The 24989-nt window shown below is 42.1% G+C and overlaps 1 protein-coding gene across 1 annotated transcript in view; it reads left to right on the top strand.

Moving 5' to 3' along the window:
* The window catches only part of LOC146009678 (uncharacterized), a 72957-nt gene that overhangs the window by 10703 nt on the left and 37265 nt on the right, over positions 1–24989 (top strand). Inside the window, exons 8-25 of the mRNA XM_083150135.1 lie at positions 632–730; positions 5351–5454; positions 7657–7795; positions 9386–9504; positions 10330–10479; positions 10636–10806; positions 10921–11230; positions 13442–13512; positions 14903–14990; positions 15329–15446; positions 16476–16599; positions 16697–16833; positions 20751–21006; positions 21159–21401; positions 21944–22120; positions 22202–22347; positions 23565–23655; positions 23736–24125. Of these exons, the coding sequence (XP_083006261.1) occupies positions 632–730; positions 5351–5454; positions 7657–7795; positions 9386–9504; positions 10330–10479; positions 10636–10806; positions 10921–11230; positions 13442–13512; positions 14903–14990; positions 15329–15446; positions 16476–16599; positions 16697–16833; positions 20751–21006; positions 21159–21401; positions 21944–22120; positions 22202–22347; positions 23565–23655; positions 23736–24125 (2933 nt within the window). The remainder of the gene's footprint in view (positions 1–631; positions 731–5350; positions 5455–7656; positions 7796–9385; positions 9505–10329; positions 10480–10635; positions 10807–10920; positions 11231–13441; positions 13513–14902; positions 14991–15328; positions 15447–16475; positions 16600–16696; positions 16834–20750; positions 21007–21158; positions 21402–21943; positions 22121–22201; positions 22348–23564; positions 23656–23735; positions 24126–24989) is intronic.

Raw genomic sequence — 24989 nt, 5'->3', positions numbered from 1 at the left:
ACTGACATAATAATAATGAGACACAGCGGTGGCTCGTGACATTAATGGTAAAAGCATAACTAATTGAAATATTTTTTTGTCACTATATTTTCCTAAAAATGTAAGTTTAGCTACTACTTCTGCATGTATTTGTGTAATGGTGCACATATATCTGCAACAGATTGCCCCAATCCCTGTTCTACCATAGCCATCACTGGGGAATCAGAGACACCGAACATGTTGTACAGAAAACCACAATTCACTGAGTCTAGCCAAAAAAATGATTGGAATTGGGGAGTCAGGGACTTTTAACATGCTGAATTTCCCTGATTTCACTGATCATCAATGTCAGCCGGTCAGTAGATTGCATCAGCATTGGGGAATTGCCCCACATAGTAGTTAGAGTGGATAATAATTTTATTGTGTGATGTTAATAACTACACATTTTTGGTTTATTTGTTCAAATCTGGATGTTAAATTAGAGCTATAGTGCATTTAAATTGGCAAAATATATGCCAAAGAATAGCAAACAAAATATCTCTCAAACATACCAAATACTAGCTGGTATCCTAATAATCAGATATATTGTTTTTCACGTAAAATACATTTCAATGAAATGTTCATGTTACCCATAACTTTTTGGTTTTGTTAGATCTGCTTGAGAAATCCAGAGTAACGTTTCAGCTCAGAGCTGAGAGGAGTTATCACATCTTCTACCAGATCACGTCCAACAAGAAGCCAGAATTGATTGGTAAGGAACATTAGCCTTCATCAATTCTCAGTTGATGGGAACTTTTAAATCCTATCCCCATCTAGTGCTATCTCTTCTAGAAGCCTATTTAACAAGTAATGTGGTATAAATGTACTAACACAGTTAATTTGCAATTGCCATCATAAAATGAAGATAGATGATTTTAGAAGAAAACATTTTTTATTTTTGTATTTAAGAAAGGCATTTTCTCTATTTGGGAGACCATATCATTTTATTTTTATCTGTGCAAAGCTTGGTCACACCTGTCTAGATCCACTGACATCCAAAAAATGTTATAAGGCAGCCAGTGTCACTCAGCTACTCCAGTGATATTTTATGAATGACTTGACTTTCTGTCACCATTGACTCGTGCAGTTTAACAAAAGATCCCTGTAATCATGTCATTAAGATGCACTGCAAAAAGGGGTTGCACAGCACATAAAATCTGATGTTTTTGGACCATAGTGTCCTGAAAAACATAGCTCCTCCAGAGCTTTATTAAGCCTTTGGGGGCCTGAGTCACTTTAGACAGGGGGGCCTGAGTCACTTTAGACAGGGGGGCCCTCTCCATCTCATCTTACTGGCCGTAAACGGCATGGGAGAATATTACATTGTTAAAACAGAGAGCAAAGGCAGTATAAACTTAAAGACCATAAAGTGGCTAAAATAGCAGATAAAAGCAAGTGACAATATTAGCAGCAAAGCCTTGTATGTAGATCATACATATGCATAATGTTACTGACTAGTTCAAATAAACTAAGAGGCAAGTTCAAATGTAAGGACATGTTATAAAGCAAAGGTAGGAACATTGTGCTAAGAGAGTACATGTAAACTCCAAAGTTATTGGAGGAGTATATGTAAACCCCATGGGTAAGCGTGCTAGTCAGGGCATCTGGATTATCAGAGAGTTGCACCCATAATAGATGTGGTCTACAACTGGAGGTGGTCAGAAAGAATAGGGAAAATGATGTGGGAGAGTACATACAAACTTACTGGTATTAGATGTCTTGCGGGATCTAGAATATACAACAGGCTGATAATCTGAAAGCTCTAATGGGGAAGTGCCCATAATGGTCTCAGGTTAAAGGATCAATGGTCAATGGGTAACTATATAAATAAATATATATACACACACCACATGAAAAGTCTGTGTTTGTCCCTCTGTACCTTGCTCTGTAGGAGACCTCACAGGCTCAGCACTGCCTCTGATAAAAAATTGCCATGCCAAGGCTGCTGCTGCTGTCCTCCACGGGCCTGAGAAGCGTGTGATGAGCTCCACCAATCAGAGCTCAGCACAAGCCTCTCAACTTCCAGTAATGCATTACACACTTGTGCACTCAGTGTGCCTCAGCTCCCGATGCTCAGCACCATTAATTATTGTCACATCAGCAGATAAGTGAAGCTGCAGCACTACCCCACTCCCATGCACAAAACCTTTTAGCGGTACTTGTGTACTATCACGGCTCCCATCTCATCCCATCTCATTGCATACCATAAGGCTTAAGATGGTATGCAATGAGATGAGATGTGCTGCGATGGGACCCGATCTTATGCCCCCCATACACGGTCCAGTAATCGGATCCGTTGTGTGCTTAAACAGCACACATCGGATCGGATCGCATGCCTAGTGCATGCAGTGTGCATGCACTGCGATCCGATCCGATGTATAGCTAGTACAAAAAGTATGTGCAGCACATACTTTTTGTACCGTACTATGTGATGCGCGGGAGCGCGCATCGCATAGTACAGAACGGAGCCATACACAACGGACCGTGTATGGGCTCCTTTATACAATTTAAAATTGTATACCATTGTATATGGCATACGATGAGATGAGATGAGATTTTAAATTGTATAAGCACACTAATGGGTGCTTTCAAGGTCAATTGGCCCCCCTATAAGATTTTTAATTGTATAAGCACCCTAATGGGTGCTTACAATGTTAAATGCACTCCCACGCCACCCCCACTATCAACGCCAACCCGAAGCGTGGCGAGCCAGCAAGGGGCGGCGGTACGCGTCCTCCGACCTTTTCATACCCCCACTATCCATGTTGGCGTGGAGTTGATTTTATATAGTGTGGCGAGAGCAGCAAACCACCGAGCCTGAAGCGTGGCGAGCGGACGCGTAATACATGTAAAGTATTACGCGTCCCCTCGCGGGGCTCGCTGCGCTCGCCATGCTTCGGGCTCGGTGGCTCGTTGCGCTCACCACACTATATAAAATCAACTCCACGCCGACATGGATAGTGAGGGTATGAAAAGGTTGGAGGACGCGTACCGCCGCCCCTCGCCGGCTCGCTGCGCTCGCCACGCTTCGGGTTGGCGTTGATAGTGGGGGTGGGGTGGGGGTGCATTTAACATTGTAAGCACCAATTAGGGTGCTTATACAATTAAAAATCTTATAGGGGGCCAATTGACCTTGAAAGAACCCATTAGTGTGCTTATACAATTTAAAATCTCATCTCATCTCATTGTATGCCATTGTATGCCATATACAATGGTATACAATTTTAAATTGTATAAGATCCCATAAGATGGAAATCGTGGGAGCCGTGATAATAAACAAGTACCCCTTTAGCTCCACAGGAGGCCCTAAATAGAGGGGGCCCAAGGGAACTGACCATCTAAACCCCTCCCCCTTAATCTGGCCTTGAGCTCTTCCTGGGGGGTTTAATAGTTTTGTTATTTTATTTTATGTATTCATGTCAGTCTGTGGCATGAAGAGTACACTGTGGAATGTAAAAGCTCTTGTTTAGGTTTATGACCATTCACCACAGAGACTTGGGTAACCATTAAAGAGAGCATATGCTGGACCCCTTGATAAAGATATGTATAGTAAATACTACTAATGCATTTATAATACATACCTCTAAACTTTAGGCCTCTTTGATTTTGGACCTGTCCAGCTGGAGGCATGGCCAGCTCAAAAGAAGAGTGGGGCCACAAGAAGGGTGGGCATGGCTTCATATAAGGGGCCTGGTCTAGCACCTCAACCCCCATTTTCATCATTTTGGGGACATGCCCAGCACTCCCTGAACAGCTGGGCAACCTGTGACCCCCCTCCCTGCACTGATGGATGTCATGCGCATGCACACGGCATCTATTCAGTTATTACTGGCTGCTCTGCAGTGCTGCGGTTTATCAAAGGCGCACCACATCCTGCCCCCCTGCCCGCGGGACACTGATCTGCTGGTGGGACAGCAGGACAGTGTTAAATTAGTGGAACTGTCCTGCTGTAATCAGGATAGTTGAAAGGTGTGATAATACTCATACAGTATACACCAGATCAACTAGTCATGCACTGTAGAGAATACACCATAGATCTGTGCAGTATAAGGGTACATGTACAGTATAATATTTAATTCTTGTACACAGTATTGAACCTGATTGATAGATGAGGGTGTTGACCCCCTGGCAGTGGGGCTAACTGGTGGTTTCCCTGTGGGACAGTTCAAACCTGCATGTATTAATGTAAATCTATAATTATGTTATTTAATCTCTATACTGCACCTACAGATGGAGCACCTCTCATTATTGCTGGGCCAGCGCAAGCGCCAGAATCTGGTGGAGAGGCGCCCCATCTGACTGAGACGCGCGTGTCTCAGTTTCCCGGTGGCTGGGGGATGGGAACCCTGTCCGTCTCCGCTTCAGGGAGACGGACAGGGTTGAGGGGTGAGGGGGGGGGGGCGGCAAGGCGGTGGGGACCCCGGGTGAACCTAGGCGAGGCGGCGGGACCCGGGGGGAGCCCCGTTGTAAGGCGATGCACGCGCATCTCATGCGCGTGTGTCCCCTTACGGTAGCTGGCGGGGGATGGCGGCTGGCGAATCTTCCGCCATCCCCTGCAAGAGCGAGAGGCGCTCCATCTGTAGTTTCACATATACATAAAATATAATAATAATAATAATAATAATAATAATAATAATGATACAGCCTAGCCAGCCCTAGCTAATTTGATGCATTGTCACTAGTTCCACCCCTGACTCATTGCTCATTGTTCACATTGCACCACACCATATTGCTCCTTAATTACATCTGACCACACTGAAGTGCTCCTTATTCACACTTCATGAATGTCCTTTATACATGTTATGCCACACAGTAGTGCACCTTTTACACAAAATGCCACACAGAAATAGCGACCCTTATACAGATAATGACACAGTACTGCCCCTTACACATTATACCACACAATAGTAATATCCTTAAACACATAATGCCACACAGGAATGCCGCTTATACATAAGTCACATATTATTGCAACCCAATAACCCCCTCCTCCACCAAATTGCAGCAATTACCTGGCCTGGACTCTGCAGATATTAAAGCCTGGGTTGGCTGCAGAGAGTCAGTCAGTGCAAGATCATTCTGCTGGACTCCACAAATGGCCATGTGGGGATCTGCTGCAGCTGTGCATGCAAAGCAGCCCTCCTACAGGGAAGGTGGCCATTTTTTACTGCCCACCACTGACTCGGCTCTGTGATAGAGCCTTTTTTTAAGGTCACTTGTTTGTTGTTTGTTTGTTCATAAACCTGACTTAAAATAAAGTGTTTTCTTTTACAGGAATCCAGCATCACCAGCAACAACTCTAACATTGTTCCTATATTTAATGTTGTTCCAGATATGCTTCTGATCACCACTAACCCGTATGACTACCCATTTGTAAGCATGGGGGAGATTTCAGTGGCAAGCATTGATGACTCTGAGGAACTGTTGGCTACCGATGTAAGTATGAGAACTATAATAGGAATTCCGCAGCATTTCCAGTACATTCGCTATTATAAAATGTAGCACTTGCTACAATTTATACCACCTATAAATTATAGTATTATAAATCACTCTAAGCAAGTTTCAGAATTGTCCATAAATAAAGTGCAAACCTCTTTATGCTAATTATTTTGAAGAGACTTGCAAAATGTGTTAAAATAAATGTAAACTTGCAGTAGTTCGCTAAATATTTACAGAAAACAAAAAATTCAAAATGGTTTTTCATTGACCAGTTAGACAACAAATATATTATGCAGCCCTGGCGATAATACACATCAAACACACTTACACAGTTTTGTAAATGAGTCACTTTAATTTCCAAGTAACCTTAAAACTTAAAAAAGAAAAAAGACCATAGTGCAAATATCATATCCACAATTGGGAAATGTAATGGTTAATAAATGCACTCACATGGGAGTAAAATTTCAATAGCATGTCAAGGGTCATTAAATTCACAGAGCGATCCAAAGATGTTCTAGGAAGGCTTAAAGAAACGACATCTAGTGCAACATTGTAGACAAAATCTGAAAATACATTTATTAAACAAAATCACATTTCCATCTAAATAAAATCGCATATAACTCACAATGGGGTATAGGAATCCCTCTTGGGAGCAGATGAACACCAACAGAAGTGGCAGCAATCTTTATTCCATCCAGCCCAGAGGGGTCCGGTCTGCAGCAGTGATAGGCTTGAGTGTGCTTTCAGGCAAATAGCCCTTCATCAGAAGCATATTCAGTGATGCCGAGCGGGGTCCTTTTTAAACCCCACATATCATATACAAACGGCTACAGCTGTATACGCCCGTAATTCGTCATTCTGAAGTTGGGAGCCGCTAGGGCGGAAGTGATGCTTGGTGCTCCTAGGGTTCCCGGGTAACTATAGTTCATTCTTTTGGCATTCTATCCTGTTTAGAATCAGGAAGTGTGCTCCATGGAACACACCTCCATTTTGGTCAAGTCTTACTTTACTTTATATTTCATGTTGGATTATAATATTATATACGGACCCGAATCCAAAATGGATGTGCGTTCCATGGAACGCTTTAACAATTGTACAAGACTTCACAAAATGGATGTGCGTTCCATGGAGCACACTTCCTGGAGCACACTTCCCACATGGTGATTGACACCCTGCCGGCATTTGTGGGCGGACACGCAGTGTTTCCCAGGAGTGGCACGGAAACTGCAGGTGTTCACTGGCCATTGGGAAGGAGGACTGCTGATATCAGCAGCAGCCTCCTTCTCCCCATGGCCTGCTCATCCCCATCGGCCTCTCTCACTCTACGGCAGCCTCCTTCTGCCCATGACAATCGCAGCGCTGAATAAGTCGCTGCGTCGAGAGGGGAAACCATTCGATGGTGAGTAGTTTTGAATGGTTTTCCCCTCATGTGCATGGCTGCATTTGCATTCGCAGTCATGCACATGGGCTGGGGAAATGCAGACGGGGCAGTGTTTACATGATAGCTGGGCTCCGAAATTTTGCAGCACAGCGATCAGGTCTGAATCAGGCTCATAGCACGTTTGGAGAGGAAGATGAGCCAGGCAGCAGAATGGAGGATTGATTGGATTGGAGAGAGGCAGTTGTCAGGGAGACCAAATACAGTAGGAGGAGATTACAGTAGCCCAATCTGGAGATGACCAGTGAGGTAATAAGTGTCTTAGTAGCATCCTGGGGGAGAGAGTCTGATCCTGAATATATTTTTGAGATGAAAATGGCAGGACTGGGAGAGGTGCGGAATGTGGTATTCAGTAGTTCGGTGGACACCATTAAGGTCGACATGCATTGGGTCAACCACTGAAGGTTGACAGGCCTTAGGTTGACACATGCAAAAGGTCTACATGGCTAGAGTCGACAGGGTCAAAAGTTGACACAAGCATTAGGTCAACAATGCGAAGGGCGACAGTCAAAAGGTCGACACTTCCTTTTTTCCTGTTTATCCCATTGGTAGTGCAAGATAGGGAAACACTTCCTAATTATACAGCATTAAACATGATGCTTTCGCCAGTTGTATATAATAAATTGTGCATTAGATGTTTTTCTTGCTCTTTCACCCTCCTACACCTTCAACCTTAATCTTTGCATGTAGATTTTAAACTCAACATGGATAGACTCTAAATGAATGGGGCTGAGTTTGTGATATGTTATTTTAATCCATAGAGTGCCATTGATATCCTGGGATTCTCCGCTGATGAAAAAGTATCCATTTACAAGCTGACAGGTGCTGTAATGCACTATGGTAACATGAGGTTCAAGCAGAGGCAAAGAGAGGAGCAAGCCGAGCCTGACGGCACAGAAGGTTAGGAGATTCTAGCAGAATGCATGCACAGTATAGATGAAGAGTTTGTACGGGTTTGGTATGGGGGTATGACAGTCGGAATTCCGACAGTCATTAGACCGATGCTGGAGTCCTGACTGCCAATACTCTGACGAGCACAAAGAAGCCCCTTGCTCATGAGGGAGAATAGCCCCTGTAGGTCAGGATCCCGACTTTCGTGCTTTTAACACTCGGTATCTACTGACCCTCAGAATCCTGACTGTCGGGAGGTCATCCGGAACCCATTTGTACCATGTAAGGGGAGGAGTAATACTACACATAACATAGATAAAGAGAACAAATTACATTTTCAAGTGTTAATTAGGATCTATGTAGTTTCACTTTATAAATTTTAAACTGGATATTTGTTATTCTACAACAGAAATCGGTAACCACATACTTACCTAATATTTCTGTCTCCTCTCTGGGAGAAGCCTGGAGAGGAGACTGTCAGCAGCACCATGGGGGAAGGTACTGATCTTGATGTCATCAAGCTCCACCCCCAGCACATTTCTACAAGGAGGGGCATGGCTAAAATGCCAATTTACATAATTTCAGCCCCTCCCCGAAGACCTGCTAATCACAATATTTGAACAGCGGATTGGGAGGGAAATTTGGGTAACCACTGGCCACGCTGAAAGAGGGACAGCTGCTTAAAATTAGGTGGTATGGTCTCATGAACAGATAAGGAATTTATGTGTACCCACTGGCGAAAGTTATATGCTGGTATAGCACTTACACAACAATAAAAATGATTGGGAGTTCATGGATATAGAAAATCATTATCTGAATAACTCAGAACAAAGACAAGGACCGTAGTGCAATATTGTCTTGTTATTGGAGATGGTTTAATTTCATACAATCCACTCGGATTAAAACGAGATAAGAGCGCATATCAACTGAATTCTTTTCCTCCTGTTTTTCTTTTGCTCCTCCAATCAATAAAAGTCCTTAAATTCCTAAAGGGACTTGATAGAGAAATCTAAAGTGCAATATTGTTGCATAACAAAACACTAAAATGTATTAAATACACTTACAATGGAATATAAAAACAAGCATATAATCCAATCGGGTAACGTAATCCCTTAGTTTTCGATTGACGGGTTCACCTCACAAACGAGATCATCACAGGAGACCAGACAGATATGGATTAATCCTGGAGCTCTCGATGTCAGAACGGTTCAGTTCAGTGGTGATTAACTAAGCTAAAAAAATATATCCAAATTCTGCATTTTTGTTTCCATTCTATTTAGCTGTACATATTTTTTTTTTTATATGTTTATTAAAGTTTTTTCACATTTCCAAACAAGAGTGTTTACAGTGATTCACCTCGTAGTGAATGTATTCACAGATATCTAGGTACATGACATTACCATGAATTAGCTGTACATATTTTCATGCACAGCCCATAATGTATTGTATAATCTTTTTCCATGTTGTTGTCTTTAACTAGGAGAAAATATTTTTGTAATGGATTTTCCCTGCATTTAGTCATTTGTTCAGTAAAGTTGTGTTTTAGGTCTCAGTGAATCTTTCTTGTGCTGTAGATAAAGGTGTTTATTTTCCTTTTAGTTGCCGACAAGATTGCCTATCTGATGAATCTAAACTCCTCTGAGCTTCTTAAGGCACTTTGCTACCCCAGAGTCAAAGTTGGAAATGAATATGTCACTAAAGGCCAGACTGTGCAACAGGCAAGTATTCAATTTACTAGTATAATCTCTTTTAGTAAGTAGCACCAAACCATCACTCCCTGCTGTCCCACTTTTGGTATGACAGTCCATATTTTAAGGAGATTAAGTTGTCCCTATGACCGGATTGGAGTGTGTGTGGCTAACTACTGGGTCTGTAAAAAGCAGTTGGAAACATTTGCTGAAACAATAGCTGTACCCAGCTGTAATATTGGGAATACTTTGTATTCTTGAACAGGAATTGAATAAATATTGTGACTAGGAACACTCAGAAAGTTTATTTAATGCTGGGTCATATATATATATATATATATATATATATATATATATATATATATATATATATACACAAAGCCATATTAATATTTTTGTGTAAATACAGGTTTAGTACCCCTTATCCAAATATCTGTTATCCAAATTATTCTGAAAACCATAGTGTCTCCAAAATGTATTTTTATTAATTATTTTGCTAAAAACCTACTGGCTACATCTATAACTGGCACTACTGGGGAATTGATATGTAACTGGCACTAAATATGTACTAGAAAATGATAGTTTGGCATTCAAATTCATTGTCTGAGATTGTACACAAACCTTGTTTCATGCACAAATAAAATATATTTGGATGTGCAGTATTTCATGTGTTTGATGTGCTTATACAACATAAATGCAAGATACCTCATTCAATTATAAAAATATTCCAAAATACGGAATTATCCATTATACAAAATTCTTTTGGTCCCGAGCATTTTGGAGAAGGGATGTTCAACCTGTATAGTATTTGCATCATGACAAGGGAGTTAATTGAGCCTTTGATTCTTTAACCAGGTAAACAACAATGTTGGGGCCCTGGCAAAAGCAGTCTATGAGAAAATGTTTTTATGGATGGTCACAAGAATCAATGAGCAATTGGACACAAAGCAGCCAAGACAGTTTTTCATTGGTGTACTGGATATCGCTGGATTCGAAATATTTGATGTAAGTGATCGTTTTGTTACATTAACCCAATGAACCTTAGTGATATCAACACAAAATAAAAACTCTGATATTGATACTGTTTTGCACAGTCAGTGTCTTGAATACCTGGTTAAATGATATTGATCATCATCAACTAAATGTCATCTGTTTCTTTAGTACAACAGCTTAGAACAACTTTGCATTAACTTTACCAATGAGAAGCTGCAACAGTTCTTCAATCATCACATGTTTGTGCTTGAACAAGAGGAGTATAAGAAGGAAGGAATTGAGTGGGAGTTCATTGACTTTGGCATGGACTTGGCTGCCTGCATTGAGCTTATTGAAAAGGTACTGTATGTGTCCTTTGTAAATATGATTATTGTTCCTCTCATGTGTTACTAAATATATTGAACTAGTTATGATTGTATTATTAAAAAACTTCAATTTTATTTTTCCCCATAGCCAATGGGCATCTTCTCCATCCTTGAAGAGGAGTGCATGTTCCCTAAGGCAACAGACACTTCATTTAAAAACAAGCTGTATGATCAGCATCTTGGCAAGTCCAACAACTTCCAGAAACCAAAACCAACCAAAGGCAAAGCTGAGGCCCACTTCTCTCTTATCCACTATGCTGGGACAGTAGACTACAACATCAGTGGATGGCTAGACAAGAACAAGGACCCACTGAATGAAACAGTCATTGGGCTCTACCAGAAGTCTTCTCTGAAAACCTTGGCCTATCTTTTTTCCAGCTATTCCGCAACTGATGCAGGTTAAAATATTCTGCATGCTTTTACATTGAGTATGATATACAGTTTACTGTCTAACGGCTTTATTTTCAGTAGTGATTGGCTTGGCTTTACAATGATTTATGACGTAGTGTGTACTGTACAGGTTGAGTATCCCTTATCCAAAATGCTCGGGACCAGGAGAATTTTGGATAACGGATTATTCCGTATTTCGGAATATTTTAATATTTCAATGATGTATCTTGAGGTTTCTTGCATTTATAATGTACATATACATCAAACACATGAAATAAACACAAATATATTTTATTTGTGCATAAAACAAGGTTTCAAAACATGAAACAAAGTTTGTGTACAATCTCAGGCACTGAATTTAAATGCCAAGCAATCATTGTCTTGCACATATATAGTGCCAGTTACATATCATTCCCTCATTAGTGCTGTTACAGATGTCCCCAGTAAGTTTTTAGCAAAAAAAAATTTTTTTTGTACACTTTCTGAAATGTATGGTTTTCGGAATAATTCGGATAATGGATATTCGGATACGGGATACTCAACCTGTATATCATTTGGGAGAAGTTTTATTGGATGCAGTATTGAATTCAATTCGATAATGACAATTTATGCTACCATTAAAGGATCACTTTTTTCCATTCAATTTAACACCAGTATTTTGTCAAAACCAATGTGTTCACATTGTTTTAATTACAATGAAGTATTGCCAGGATGCATCATAGTAATTTGGAGGAAATTTCGCAAAAATCTCTTCTATGCACCAAAAACATGCATCAGTGCCGCTTGCTGAAATTATTTCCTATAGTTCTAATGGGAAATGTTGTCAGCATGAATTTACCATCCTCAAATACAGTAGCATTAGTAGAGGCTTTCAACTAATTTCAGAGAAGGCTTTATTCAGATCCCCCCCGAATGCACCTCCTCTGCCTGTTCCCCCCCCCCCCCCCCATCCCCCAGCACAGCCAACACCAGCAAGCTGCACCGACTAATTCTGCAGCCGACTCAGCTGCTTACCGATCCGGGGTACATCTTTAACTAATCTATTTATTTATGTATTTATTGTTATAAATGTTATAGATATGATGTTTGTCTATATGTATCATATCATTTTCTTTCCACACATATTTAAGGAATGTATATTCCTATATATAATATTATTTATATGATCTATCTCATTGTTATATTGTAAGGTATCAGCTGTTGTGCATGGCCGGAGTGATATTGGCCTATGTACATACAGTATCAAGGCTTTTGAAATTGTGAAAGACAAATGTGACTGACTATAGGTGAGAAAATCTCCATACTCTCTGGCGATCTCTGTCCCAGCACTACAACTATGATCATTTCTGGCAGCACATAGGAGGCCCGCTTTGCGAGTTGGGACAGAGTGCCAAATGTATCAAGCTACAAAAAGTGATAAAGTGGAGAGTGATAAACAGCAAGCCAATCAGCTCCTATCTGCCATTGTACAGCTGGGTCTGAAAAATGACAGGCAGGAGCTGATTGGCTGGTTGTTTATCACTCTCCACTTTATCACTTTTTGAAACTTAATATATATGGCCTGAAATGTTCATGCCACAATCACATTTAAAATGTGAATTGTGATAAATATGACCCAAGAAATCAGTGATAAAACAGCATTAAAATGACAGAATGAGCTCCTAGTCTCCATTAAATGCAACACTATATATATATATATATATATATATATATATATATATATATATAGGTTAAAGTCCTGTGTGTGATCCCCAAAGGGTAACAGAACTGACAGCACCAGTCATGAAAGAGATCCAATCCACCAGATAAATAAATGCAGGTTTTAATAGATCCAAGCTCACAATCATCCGGAGCATAAATGGACACCCAACAGGCTGATACAATGCTTAAACAACTGATACATTACACGTCTCCTCAATGTATCAGTTGTTTAAGCATTGTATCAGCCTGTTGGGTGTCCATTTATGCTCCGGATGATTGTGAGCTTGGATCTATTAAAACCTGCATTTATTTATCTGATCACTGATTTCTTGGGTCATTTATTTATCTGGTGGATTGGATCTCTTTCATTACTGGTGCTGTCAGTTCTGTTACCCTTTGGGGATCACACACAGGACTTTAACCTATATCCCTTCATGACCTGGCACGGTCTCTAATAACAGTCAGCGTGTGCGTTTGCTCTATGGACTATATATATAACATTTATTTTTATACTTCAGATGGTGCTGGTGCAAAGAAAGGTAGTAAAAAGAAGGGTTCCTCTTTCCAGACAGTATCTGCCCTTTTCCGGGTAAGTCAGCACTGCAAAATACACTATTACATGTATAATATAAACTACATTGCTTCCTCGGGCATTCTAAATACTAAGCTTTACTTGGTTACTATGGAGTATATTAGCATATTTGCTTCGCCCATGATGGTCAAAAAGTACCAGAGAAACAGTTTTCGGTACTTGTGTAGTTTCACGGCGGCAATTACGCCGCCCGCGTAGCGTCCCTGTCAGAATCAGCGTAGTGTTCCCGCGGCCAGCATAGTTAGCGTAGTCAGTCAGAAGTAGGAAGTAAATAGTGGTAAGAAGGAAATAGTGTTCCCGCGGCCGCTTAAGCGTCCCTGTCAAATCCAGCGTAGTCAGTCAGCGGTATTGTAGTCAGTCAGCAGTACATTATATGAGTTATGGCTGCCGACAAATTAACTTTAATTAACCTGCCGCCTTTTCAATCCCCCACTGCAGCCTGAAGTGTGGCGAGCAGACGCGTTACGCGTCCTCCCAACCTTTTCATACCCCCACTATCCACGTCGGTGTGGAGTTGATTTTATATAGTGTGGCGAGAGCGGCGCCACCGAGCCAGAAGCATGGCGTGCGCAGCATGTAATCCGCGTCTCCTCGCGGTCCTCGCTGCGTTCGCCACACTTCGGGCTCGGTGGCTGGCTGCGCTCGCCACACTATATAAAGTCAACTTCACACTGACATGGATAGTGGGGGTATGAAAAGGCTGGGAGGACGCGTAACGAGCCCGCTCCCCACACTTTGGGCTGCCGTGGATAGTGGGGGTTCGAAAAGGAGGCATTTGCCAGTATGTAACATGGACTTGCGTCTGTACTCCCTCTTTGGACAGGAGACGCACGCGCTACAGAACCCCTAACCCTGTCGGCAGGGTTGCTGTATCCTGCTGCAATAGCTACTCAGACGCGTCTCATTGCTTGAGCGTCTGAGATGCTCCTGCGTGTCAAATAGATGGAGCGCCTCTCCGCTGGCGCCAGCATGATCCCCTCTCCGCCAAAGAGAGGGGATCATGCTGGTGCCGGTGGTGTGAGAGAGGCACTGACTAGGCTTGCCAGGGATGCTGGGGACCGAGATGCAGTTCCCGGCAACAGTACGGTAGTTACTTGTGTAGTTTCACAGCAGCAGCCTACGCTGATAACCTAGCTTAGGCTGCCGCCGTGAAAGTACACAAGTACCCAGTTTTCTATTGGGGCAGTTCCATTAAACCATTAAAAGCTATGTCTGTGAGTTGCTGGTCTTAGGAACATTTCCCCACAAATCACAGATTTCCCTTAGCAGGCCATAGAGATGCACAGGACAATCTGTGCTGCTCCTCTACCATATGTGGGTAAAATATCGAGAATTGAATTGCTAAAAGACCATGCCTATAAGTAATGCTTGTTCCCATTTGTTGCAGGAGAATTTAAATAAATTGATGACTAATCTTAGGACAACTCACCCTCACTTTGTACGCTGCCTTATTCCCAATGAGACCAAAACTCCAGGTAAGAGCCTCAGTCACATACAAGTATACTGGGAGGTCTATTTATTCAGATAAATTTGCAGTCAATCCTCCAATGGTAATTTTATGCAGCATTTATTCATGTTGAGGGTACTCCTGGAGATACCATACTCTCGGTTTTAGGTTGTAAAAACAGCCACATAGCTTTCTGTTTGCAATGTATGCAAAAATGGACAATTTACAATCATTGCTTTGATGGCTAATGCCAATAGGCTACATTTTATGCACTGATAAAAATGATAGTTTATGAGGAAATTTAGCAAAGCAGGATGATTAGGCCTCTAGAAATGTATCTAAAGTCTGTAATATATTTTCCTAAAGGTGCAATGGAACATGATCTGGTATTGCATCAGCTGAGGTGCAATGGTGTGCTAGAGGGAATCAGGATTTGCCGAAAAGGTTTCCCCAGCAGAATCCAGTATGGTGACTTCAAGCAGAGGTACTCTACATCAGAAGTTCTGGTAATGTAGAAAACAGATGTGTCATGCAAAAATAGTGCAGCAATAGAAATGCAAAGATGAAATCGGACATGTATAAAAGAAGGATAGAAATGCAAAGTGGTCCCTGTCCCTATGCTGTCACAAGCAGTAATTAATGCTATGCCCCATAGTGGTGGCCTAGTTTGGTTCTGAACCATAGTGGCACCCCAGTTAATGTTATGCCTCATAGTAGGCGCCAAGTTTATTTCTGAACCATAGTAGCACCCCAGTTAATGTTATGCCTCATAGTAGGCGCCAAGTTTATTTCTGAACCATAGTAGCACCCCAGTTAATGTTATGCCTCATAGTAGGCGCCAAGTTTATTTCTGAACCATAGTGGCACCCCAGTTAATGTTATGCCTCATAGTAGGCGCCAAGTTTATTTCTGAACCATAGTGGCACCCCAGTTAATGTTATGCCTCATAGTAGGTGCCAAGTTTATTTCTGAACCATAGTGGCACCCCAGTTAATGTTATGCCTCATAGTAGGCGCCAAGTTTATTTATGAACCATAGTAGCACCCCAGTTAATGTTATGCCTCATAGTAGGCGGCAAGTTTATTTCTGAACCATAGTAGCACCCCAGTTAATGTTATGCCTCATAGTAAGGACCAAGTTTATGTATTGAATCATAGAGGTAAATTTACAAAATGGGAGTCCTATTTAAGATGGAATGCTGCCCATATCATCCAATCAGAGTCTATTATCTTCTAGTAGGTGCTAAATAAATAAGAAGTAGCTTCTGATTGTTTCCCATAGCATTATCCCATCTGAAATAGAACTCCCATCTTAGTAATTTTCCCCCATAGTAGTGCTCTAGCTTACAGTACATTGTCACATTGTAGGGCTGTCACACAAAAAAAAGACATGTGACGCTAGCAGTCTCACATGACCTGGCACATCACGAGGGTTTATTTGGTGCAAATGCAGCAATGATGTATAAGGACACATCTGTAACTCAACAATCCGACATTTGTACCTGCTTTTCCAGATACAAAATCTTAAATGCCAGTGCTATACCCGAAGGCCAGTTTATTGACAGCAAAAAGGCTTCAGAAAAGCTTCTTGGATCCATCGACATTGACCACACACAGTACAGATTTGGACATACAAAGGTATATATTTGTAGCTCCGCATGTGTATATTTTATAGCGTAATTAACTACATAAAAACTTAGTTCTAAAAACCATGTTATATCTACAACATTTTAAGGTGTTCTTTAAAGCTGGTCTGCTGGGGACCCTGGAGGAGATGCGAGATGACCGACTGGCACAGATCATCACTCGTACTCAAGCTCAGTGCAGGGGATATCTTGCGAGAGTGGAATTCAAGAAGATGATGGATAGGAGGTATTACATTACCTAAGGATATACTGGACATATATATATATATATATATATATATATATATATATATATATATATATATTTTTTTCAAATAAGTGATTGTCCCAGTATTTTACAATGAATAATACTGTAAGATTAGTTACTAGCAAACATTCAGGGGCTGATGCAGAGTTTGATGATGTACTATGTGCAGAACCGGCACAAGTGGGATGCGGACTGCACCCCGGTGTCACACACTGAGGGCTGACACCAAAGTGGCAGCTCCTACTCAGTGGCAGGATCTGGGTGCTGCACTATAACATTAACAGCACCCGGCTCCTGCCACTGTGTAGGAACTGACACAGCAGCCTCAGCATTGTCCACAGGCAGCCCACTCCTCCCAGACCCTCAGAGTTATGAATAATGGAGGTTTGTGACACGAGGCCATGCCCCCTCAATGAGACCATGCACCCTTCCATGAAATCACACCCCTTTATGCATTGGTTTATAGATTTGTGAGTGCTGCACCGCTTGTTATACTGTAGGTGCAAATTACACCCCTGACTGTGTGTTATGCGTTTTTGCAGTACACATGTGATATGAGTATATGCAAGTATCTGCGATGCAAAATATTTGGAACTGCAGTCTACACAGCATTGTACATAATTATGTCTTTTTTTTTTTATAGATCTTATATACAGTGTAATGGTTATAAAATCAAACATACTGATATGGGTGGTCATGTATGCAGAGATATGCACATCTCTGCATACAGTGAAACATACAGTATACTGTATATTTAATTATGTGCAGGCATTGTGTCAGCAATAACATCTAAATTGCATTTAATTGTTCATCAGCCCCATAATGAATACCTTATTTATAGTAGGGGAAGGTGGGGTTAGTTGTTACAGAGGTAAATTGTTACAATGAATCTCAAACCACACCCATGTCATGCAGTGGCTCATGCAACTAGGAACAAGTTTGAATATGTAACCATCAGTGCTCAGCAAAACACAGATGTACATATAGTAGGTACTTAAAAAAACTAATTTTTCTTGTTCCAAAATAATATTTTTTACCTATATTTGAAGACATATCTTGTCTGGACTGCTAAAGGTAATGGTTTATCATTCACAGTGTTAGAATCACAGACCATTAGTTTATTTTTTATTATTGTTATAATTGTAAATTGAAGTACAGTATGGATATTGAACTATGGTCATCTTAGAAAAAAGATGGATTATACTGCGCTCACCTGTGAGGCACTTGTGGTGTGTGTGAGACTAGCAATCTAGAGACAAGTTAGTGAATGAATAAATGAAGATAGAGAGATGGTGTAAAAGTTCAAGGGAATTTATTATTTGTCACAATAAAGTAAGTATTGTAGCAGTGGGAGAATGTATGGAGTCCTGATTAAACAGGAATAGGCCAGCGGGGTATCACTCCATGAGGCCTATTGCTGAGGTATAAGTATGACCTATGTAGGTCCCTTTAAAACCATAGGTCCCTATAAGGAACCTACAGTATGTCACTGCGTGGGTGACCGCAGCGGTCTGTAGTGGGCAAAGGGGTCAGGGAATGGACTCCTGCAATGTCAAATAGTTAATATCCACAACAGGGTGGGTAATTTGGGGAGTGATCCTATGGATCTCTGTAATAGTCACGTATTGCAGAACTGTAACAGGAATGGATGAATGTCCAGTAACGTGTGATGAAACAAAATAAATGTAGCCGTCGTGGAGGGCAGTGAGCGGCATCCCGCTATAGTCTCTTACGGGATGAAGTTCAGGTGCTGCCGCCGTGTTGTTGCTGCTTGGTGCACGGGTGAACACACAGCCGTGCGCTGTCACCCGGCTCCACAGTCTCTGTCATCCGTGACTTCCGGGTTCCGCTCTCGAGAGATCGCGGCTTCCTTGGTCAGGCTTACAGTGTGCTGCGGGCTCTGACTCCCGGCTGGGAGGAGGCTGCGGCAGAGCGGGGGTGATGATGGGGGGTGTGTTGCTGACGTCCTGGATAAGAATTAAGTGGCCCAACGCGTTTCAGCCACTAGGGCCTTTCTTGACAAAGGCCCTAGAATGATGGAATTGGGACTCCTGCACCTGGCTTGCGTGTGCTTCCAAAAGCGGGTGTGGCCTTGGCAAATGGGGCGTGGCTTCACCACAATAATGGTACATTCACAAAATACATGCCCATTTGTCATTACTATGGGGGCATGCCCAGCAATCTGTAAACTGCTGGCATGCCTCCATTATATCTGTCTGTTGTGAATAGATGTTGTGTGCAAGTGAGTGACAGGGGGTCTCCCAACTGCCCACCATCACGTAAAACTGCTACCCACAGGTAGGTTTTCTCTTTTCTATATACTGTAGGTTCGCCATGGTTAGAAATTATAAAAAGTTTTGGTACTTGTTTCCTAGCACGGCCACAAATCTTGGCCATCGGGGGTAATTTGAGTGGCCTGCGACGCGACCGACGCGATGCCCCCGATTTTTCCATTGAAATGCATTGAAAACAGTGAAAAATCGGGTCGGTCGCGTCGTGTGCACCTAAAAATGCTTAAATGGTCCAGACGCGATGCCCCCGATTTCCCCATAGGGAACAATGTTAAATGCCTCAATTTACCCGCGATGACCACGATTTCCCATAGGAAACAATGTTAAATGGATCAATTTACCCAAATCAGCATAGGGAAGAATGGTAAATGGGCCAGAAACCCCAAAAAAACCCACAGAGCAGTGGAATGTCCCCCCAAAAGTAGTTGACGCCACCCCGCCATCAACGTGAACCCGAAGCGTGGCGAGCACAGCGAGCCCGCGAGGGGCGGCGGTACGCGTCCTCCGACCTTTTCATGCCCTACTATCCACGTCGGCGTGGAGTTGAGAATAGAATAGTGTGGCGAGCGCAGCGAGCCACCGAGCCCGAAGCGTGGCGAGCGCAGCGAGCCCCGCGCGGGGACGCGGATACCTTCACAGGTAAACGCGTCCCTTCGCGGGCTTCCCAGGTGTCCGCGTCGCCATGGACACCTGGGAAGCCCGCGAGGGGACACGTATAACTGTGAAGGTATCCGCGTCCCCTCGCGGGGCACGCTGCGCTCGCCACGCTTCGGGCTCGGTGGCTCGCTGCGCTCGCCACACTATTCTATTCTCGACTTCACGCCGACGTGGATAGTAGGGCATGAAAAGGTCGGAGGACGCGTACCGCCGCCCCTCGCGGGCTCGCTGCCCTCGCCACGCTTCGGGTTCACGTTGATTGCGGGGTGGCGTATAGTACTTTTGGGGGGACATTTTTATGTTCAGGGGTGTTTTTGGCCCATTTACCATTGTTCCCTATGATAATTTGGGTAAATTGATCCATTTCACATTGTTTCCTATGGGAAATCGGGGTCATCGCGGGTAAATTGAGCCATTTAACATTGTTCTCTATGGGGAAATCGCGGGCATCGCGTCTGGCCCATCGCACCCGATTTTTTAGCGGCCGCGATGCCCGCGATGGCCCCGATTTTACCCCTGATGACCGCGATTATGATCGTTGTGGCCGTGCTAGGAAACAAGTACCAAAGAAGTTTTTTAATGAACACTTTTTTATATTAAGATTTTGGATTGATTAACTTAACAGTAACAACTTGCCCCAACCCTAACAACTTACCTCTGTAGGTGGCAGTTATTTTTGTTCTGTAAAAACATCTCTTTTTATTGTTAAAAATAATTAATGGATGTTACTTATACCCAATATAAATAGAAAAAAGAATACTGTTTTCCATGTACATTTTTCTGTTTGGTTGTGATGAAAGATTTTTGAGATTTTGAATATTTTTTTTTTTGTAATAACTAGCTCTGCCTTGCCCTACAAAAATATTAAGGGAACTTAAATAATTGTAAATCTCATTACGTTTAAAAAAAAATTACTATGGTAAACAATAATCTTGCCTTGCTTTATAGAGAAGCAATATTTTCTATCCAATATAACATCCGGGCATTCATGAATGTCAAACATTGGCCATGGATGAAACTATTCTTCAAGATCAAACCTCTACTGAAGAGCGCTGAGTCGGAGAAAGAAATGCAGAATATGAAGGAAGAGTTTACAAAGACAAAGGAGGCTCTGACCAAGTCAGAGGCAAAAAGGAAAGAGCTGGAGGAGAAAATGGTTAAAATTGTCCAAGAAAAAAATGATCTGCAGATCCAAGTGCAGTCTGTGAGTTTTCACTACATTTTTATTTGAATGTGATACTGAATATTTAACATGTGCACAATGAAAAGGAAGTTTTGGCACAATAAATGTCACAAGGGAAGGGTACTAAAATAAACAATAATTTGTAAACACAATATATTTTTTTTACCATTAAGGAATCTGAAAACTTAACAGATGCAGAAGAAAGATGTGATCAGTTGATCAAAACCAAAATCCAGTTGGAGGCAAAGATCAAAGAGTTTAATGAGAGGCTGGAGGATGAGGAAGAATCAAATGCTGAGCTAACCGCCAAGAAGAGGAAACTAGAGGATGAGTGCTCAGAGTTGAAAAAAGATATTGATGACCTTGAGTTGACTTTGGCCAAGGTTGAGAAGGAGAAACATGCTACTGAAAATAAGGCATGTACATTTACTACACCAAACAATTACGTATGATGCTTTTAAGTTTTTGTACAAAAGAAATAACATATGATATAAAACATGGTGGACACTTTTACTATAGCTAAACAAGATTTGTTTTATGGACATTGTAGAATATCTGTACCAGCTAAAGTAATCTCATACCATTGTGGTTTCAATAGAGTTTAAATAAGGTAAAAAACACTGATTACATTATGCCCAGCATGTATCGACAGCGATGATCACTGTCATCGCTGCGGGGGAAAGCCGCTCAGTGCATACACACTGAGCGGCTTTCCCCCTGCCCGGCACTGTCAGCAGGGGGGCGGATGGCTTTCCATAGTGCAGCACTATGGAAAGCCGTCCACAAAGCCTCTCATCGGCAACGATGATGCAGGAGTGTGCAGTACCGCTCATCGCTACCCTGTACACACTGGGCGGCTTTGATGCTGACAGCCGCACAGACGAGAAAACTGTGTGGCTTTCACATGAAAGTCACCCAGTGTATATGGGCCTTTAGTCATGTTTCTTTTCCAAAATAGGTTAAAAACCTCACAGAGGAGATGGCTGTTTTGGATGAGAACATTGTTAAACTAACAAAGGAGAAGAAAGCTCTTCAAGAAGCTCACCAGCAAACACTAGATGACCTCCAGGCTGAAGAAGATAAAGTGAACACATTAACCAAAGCCAAGATCAAGCTTGAACAGCAAGTTGATGATGTGAGTAGATAAGTGGGACTTAATATAATTTACTTAAAGCTCTATAGTCAGATTAAAAAAATTTACCAAAATTGCTTGTAGCTTGAGGGATCTCTGGAGCAAGAAAAGAAACTACGCATGGACCTTGAAAGAATTAGGAGAAAACTTGAAGGTGATCTCAAATTAGCCCAGGAAACTGTCATGGATATAGAAAATGATAAGCAACAGATTGATGAAAAACTTAAAAAGTAAGTATATGTACAGGCATGCCAAAATAAAACACATCTTAAATCTTATATGCAGCAACACTTGAAAAAGTTTTTACTGCAGATTTATAAAAAAAATATTTTGTGAGCTCATACACATCTTCAGCATAGGAGTGATCACATTTTGGGGGTTATTCTAGTCCATTCTTTCTGACAAAATCCTTCTTAGATGGACAAAACCATGTGCACTGCGGGTGGGGCAGATGTAACTTGTGCAGAGAGAATTAGATTTGGGTGGGGTTTTTCTTCAAAGTGAGATCTATATTGAAGTGTAAAATCATGCAGTCAGTATTTTCCCTGCACAGAAACAAAATAACTCACCCAAATCTAATTCTCTCTGCACATGTTACATCTGCCCCCCTGCAGTGCACATGGTTTTGTCCATCTAAGAAGGATTTTGTCAGAAAGAATGAACTAGAATAAACCCCTTTGTACCAATGTTCCTGAGTACACTATGATGTTGGGTGCCATCTCTTGTTAGCTGTCAGTGAGTGAGTCACATGGTGACTCACAACATGTAGTTGCATTATACATTTCATGTCACAGCATAATAAGCTCCCATTGGGAGCACTGCTGTGTGGAATATTATAGGATTCCAAAATTCAACTCTGTACAGAGGGAATGAATATTAAGTCCTTATCCAGAGCCAGATCAAGACAGGAGGGGGCCCATGGACATTGACTTTGTTAGGACCACCATAAGTGAAATTTCTGCAAAACATCAAATCCCCAGTGTCAGCCCTGTCCCAATTACCCTCAATGTAAGCTCTTTCCTCATTACCCTCAATGTCCGCCATGTCCCCCTTTCCCCAGTGTCAGCGCTGCCCCCCTTCTCCTCAGGGTCAGCCCTGTCCCCCTTCTCCAAGTGTTAGTCCTGTCCTTCTTCCTTAAAGCCGCCTATGTCAGCCATGACCCTAGGTCCCATACCATTTATTGGGGCCTGCCGGTGCCCACTGCTGCTGGTCCTGCTGCTTTTGGACTATCCCCCGCCACAGCCAGAGACAATGTGTCTCCTCCATGCTGCACTGTTTTCCCCAGCTGGTAGATCCCCAATTAGTCAGTGACAGCAGTACCTTGTTGCAGAGATTCATTGCTGTTATTATTGAATGCTTTTGTGTTATGGACACCTGACAGTGTGCATATTTTGCAACTTTTCAATTAACTAACTAACTAACTAACATATACCTAATGTTTCCACAGGAAGGATTTTGAAATTAGCCAATTTCTGAGCAAAATTGAGGATGAACAAGCACTTGGCGCTCAGCTACAGAAGAAAATTAAAGAGCTGCAGGTATAATTCACTTCAATAGTATTAGTCACTTACAGTCACCATAAAATAATTTTACTCATTGTCCATATTGTTAAACCAAGGCTCGGATTGAGGAGCTTGAAGAGGAAATTGAGGCAGAACGTACAGCTCGTGCCAAGGCAGAGAAGCAACGTTCCGATCTCTCTAGGGAGCTTGAAGAGATCAGTGAGCGCCTGGAGGAAGCCGGTGGAGCAACCTCTGTTCAAATTGAGATGAACAAAAAGCGTGAGGCAGAATTCCAGAAGATGCGACGTGATCTTGAAGAGGCCACCTTACACTATGAAGCCACTGCTGCGGCTCTCCGAAAGAAGCATGCTGATAGTGTAGCTGAGCTTGGAGAGCAAATCGAAAGCCTCCAGCGGGTCAAGCAGAAACTGGAGAAAGAAAAAAGTGAATTTAAGATGGAGATTGATGATCTTGCCAGCAACTTGGAGTCAGTTTCCAAAGCAAAAGTATGTCAGAGATTTTTTTAGAGATGTCAGTCACAGTGTTAACAATATTATAGATAGTTTGTTTTATTCTTGTGAATAGTAATTGACCACTTTAAGAATGCCTCTGGTGACAGACACTTTTTATAGTGTTCCTCCAATAGTGCTTTTTTTTTTGATGCAGGCAAAACTACTAATATATGTAAGTGTTGCTAGGGCCACAAATATGTTGAGCGGTAGGAGGAGCCCAGATTTGAGAGGACAACTGACACTTACCTAGCAAGGAGGAATGGGAAGGCTAGATCTGAGAGATAAAAAACACGTTAAGCCATGCCCCTGGATGACATTGAGGAAGTTGCTAGCACTGAGGGTACCTGGCCAGTATGTTGAATACAGCAGAACTCTTAACTTCTAATCCCATCAGTAAGTCACAGACCAGTGACTGAGAACATCAGTGCACACCCTGTAGATCAGGTGTGGCCAACTTGTGGCTCTCCAGCTGTTGTGAAACTATATGCCCCAGCATGCCTTGCCACAGTTTTTCTATTAGAGAATGCTAAAACTGTGACAATGCATGCTGGGAAGTGTTGTTTCCCAACAGCTGGAGAGCCACAGGTTGGCCAGGCCTGTTGTAGATCAACTCGCACTACGGAGGTCACACCGGCAGCACTGCATGGACCATCACAGAGACTGTGCTGATATTGGACAGATAATTGTGTAGCATACCATGTATATGGGGCACTATTGCGTGACCAAAACCGAATAAGGAACACTACTATGTGGTGGAATGTAACTCCTATTTTCAGTTAGAGACTGTAAACTGTTTATCACATAAATAGACATCTGTCATTAAAACCAAAAATGGTAAGGCCAGTATTAAACAAGAGG

The sequence above is a fragment of the Crinia signifera genome, chromosome 6, assembly GCF_055691185.1.
Source record: "Crinia signifera chromosome 6, ASM5569118v1, whole genome shotgun sequence".
In the NCBI taxonomy this organism is placed as follows: Eukaryota; Metazoa; Chordata; class Amphibia; order Anura; family Myobatrachidae; genus Crinia; species Crinia signifera.
Note: the sequence above shows the minus strand (reverse complement) of the source record. Positions and strands in the feature narration are given on the sequence as shown.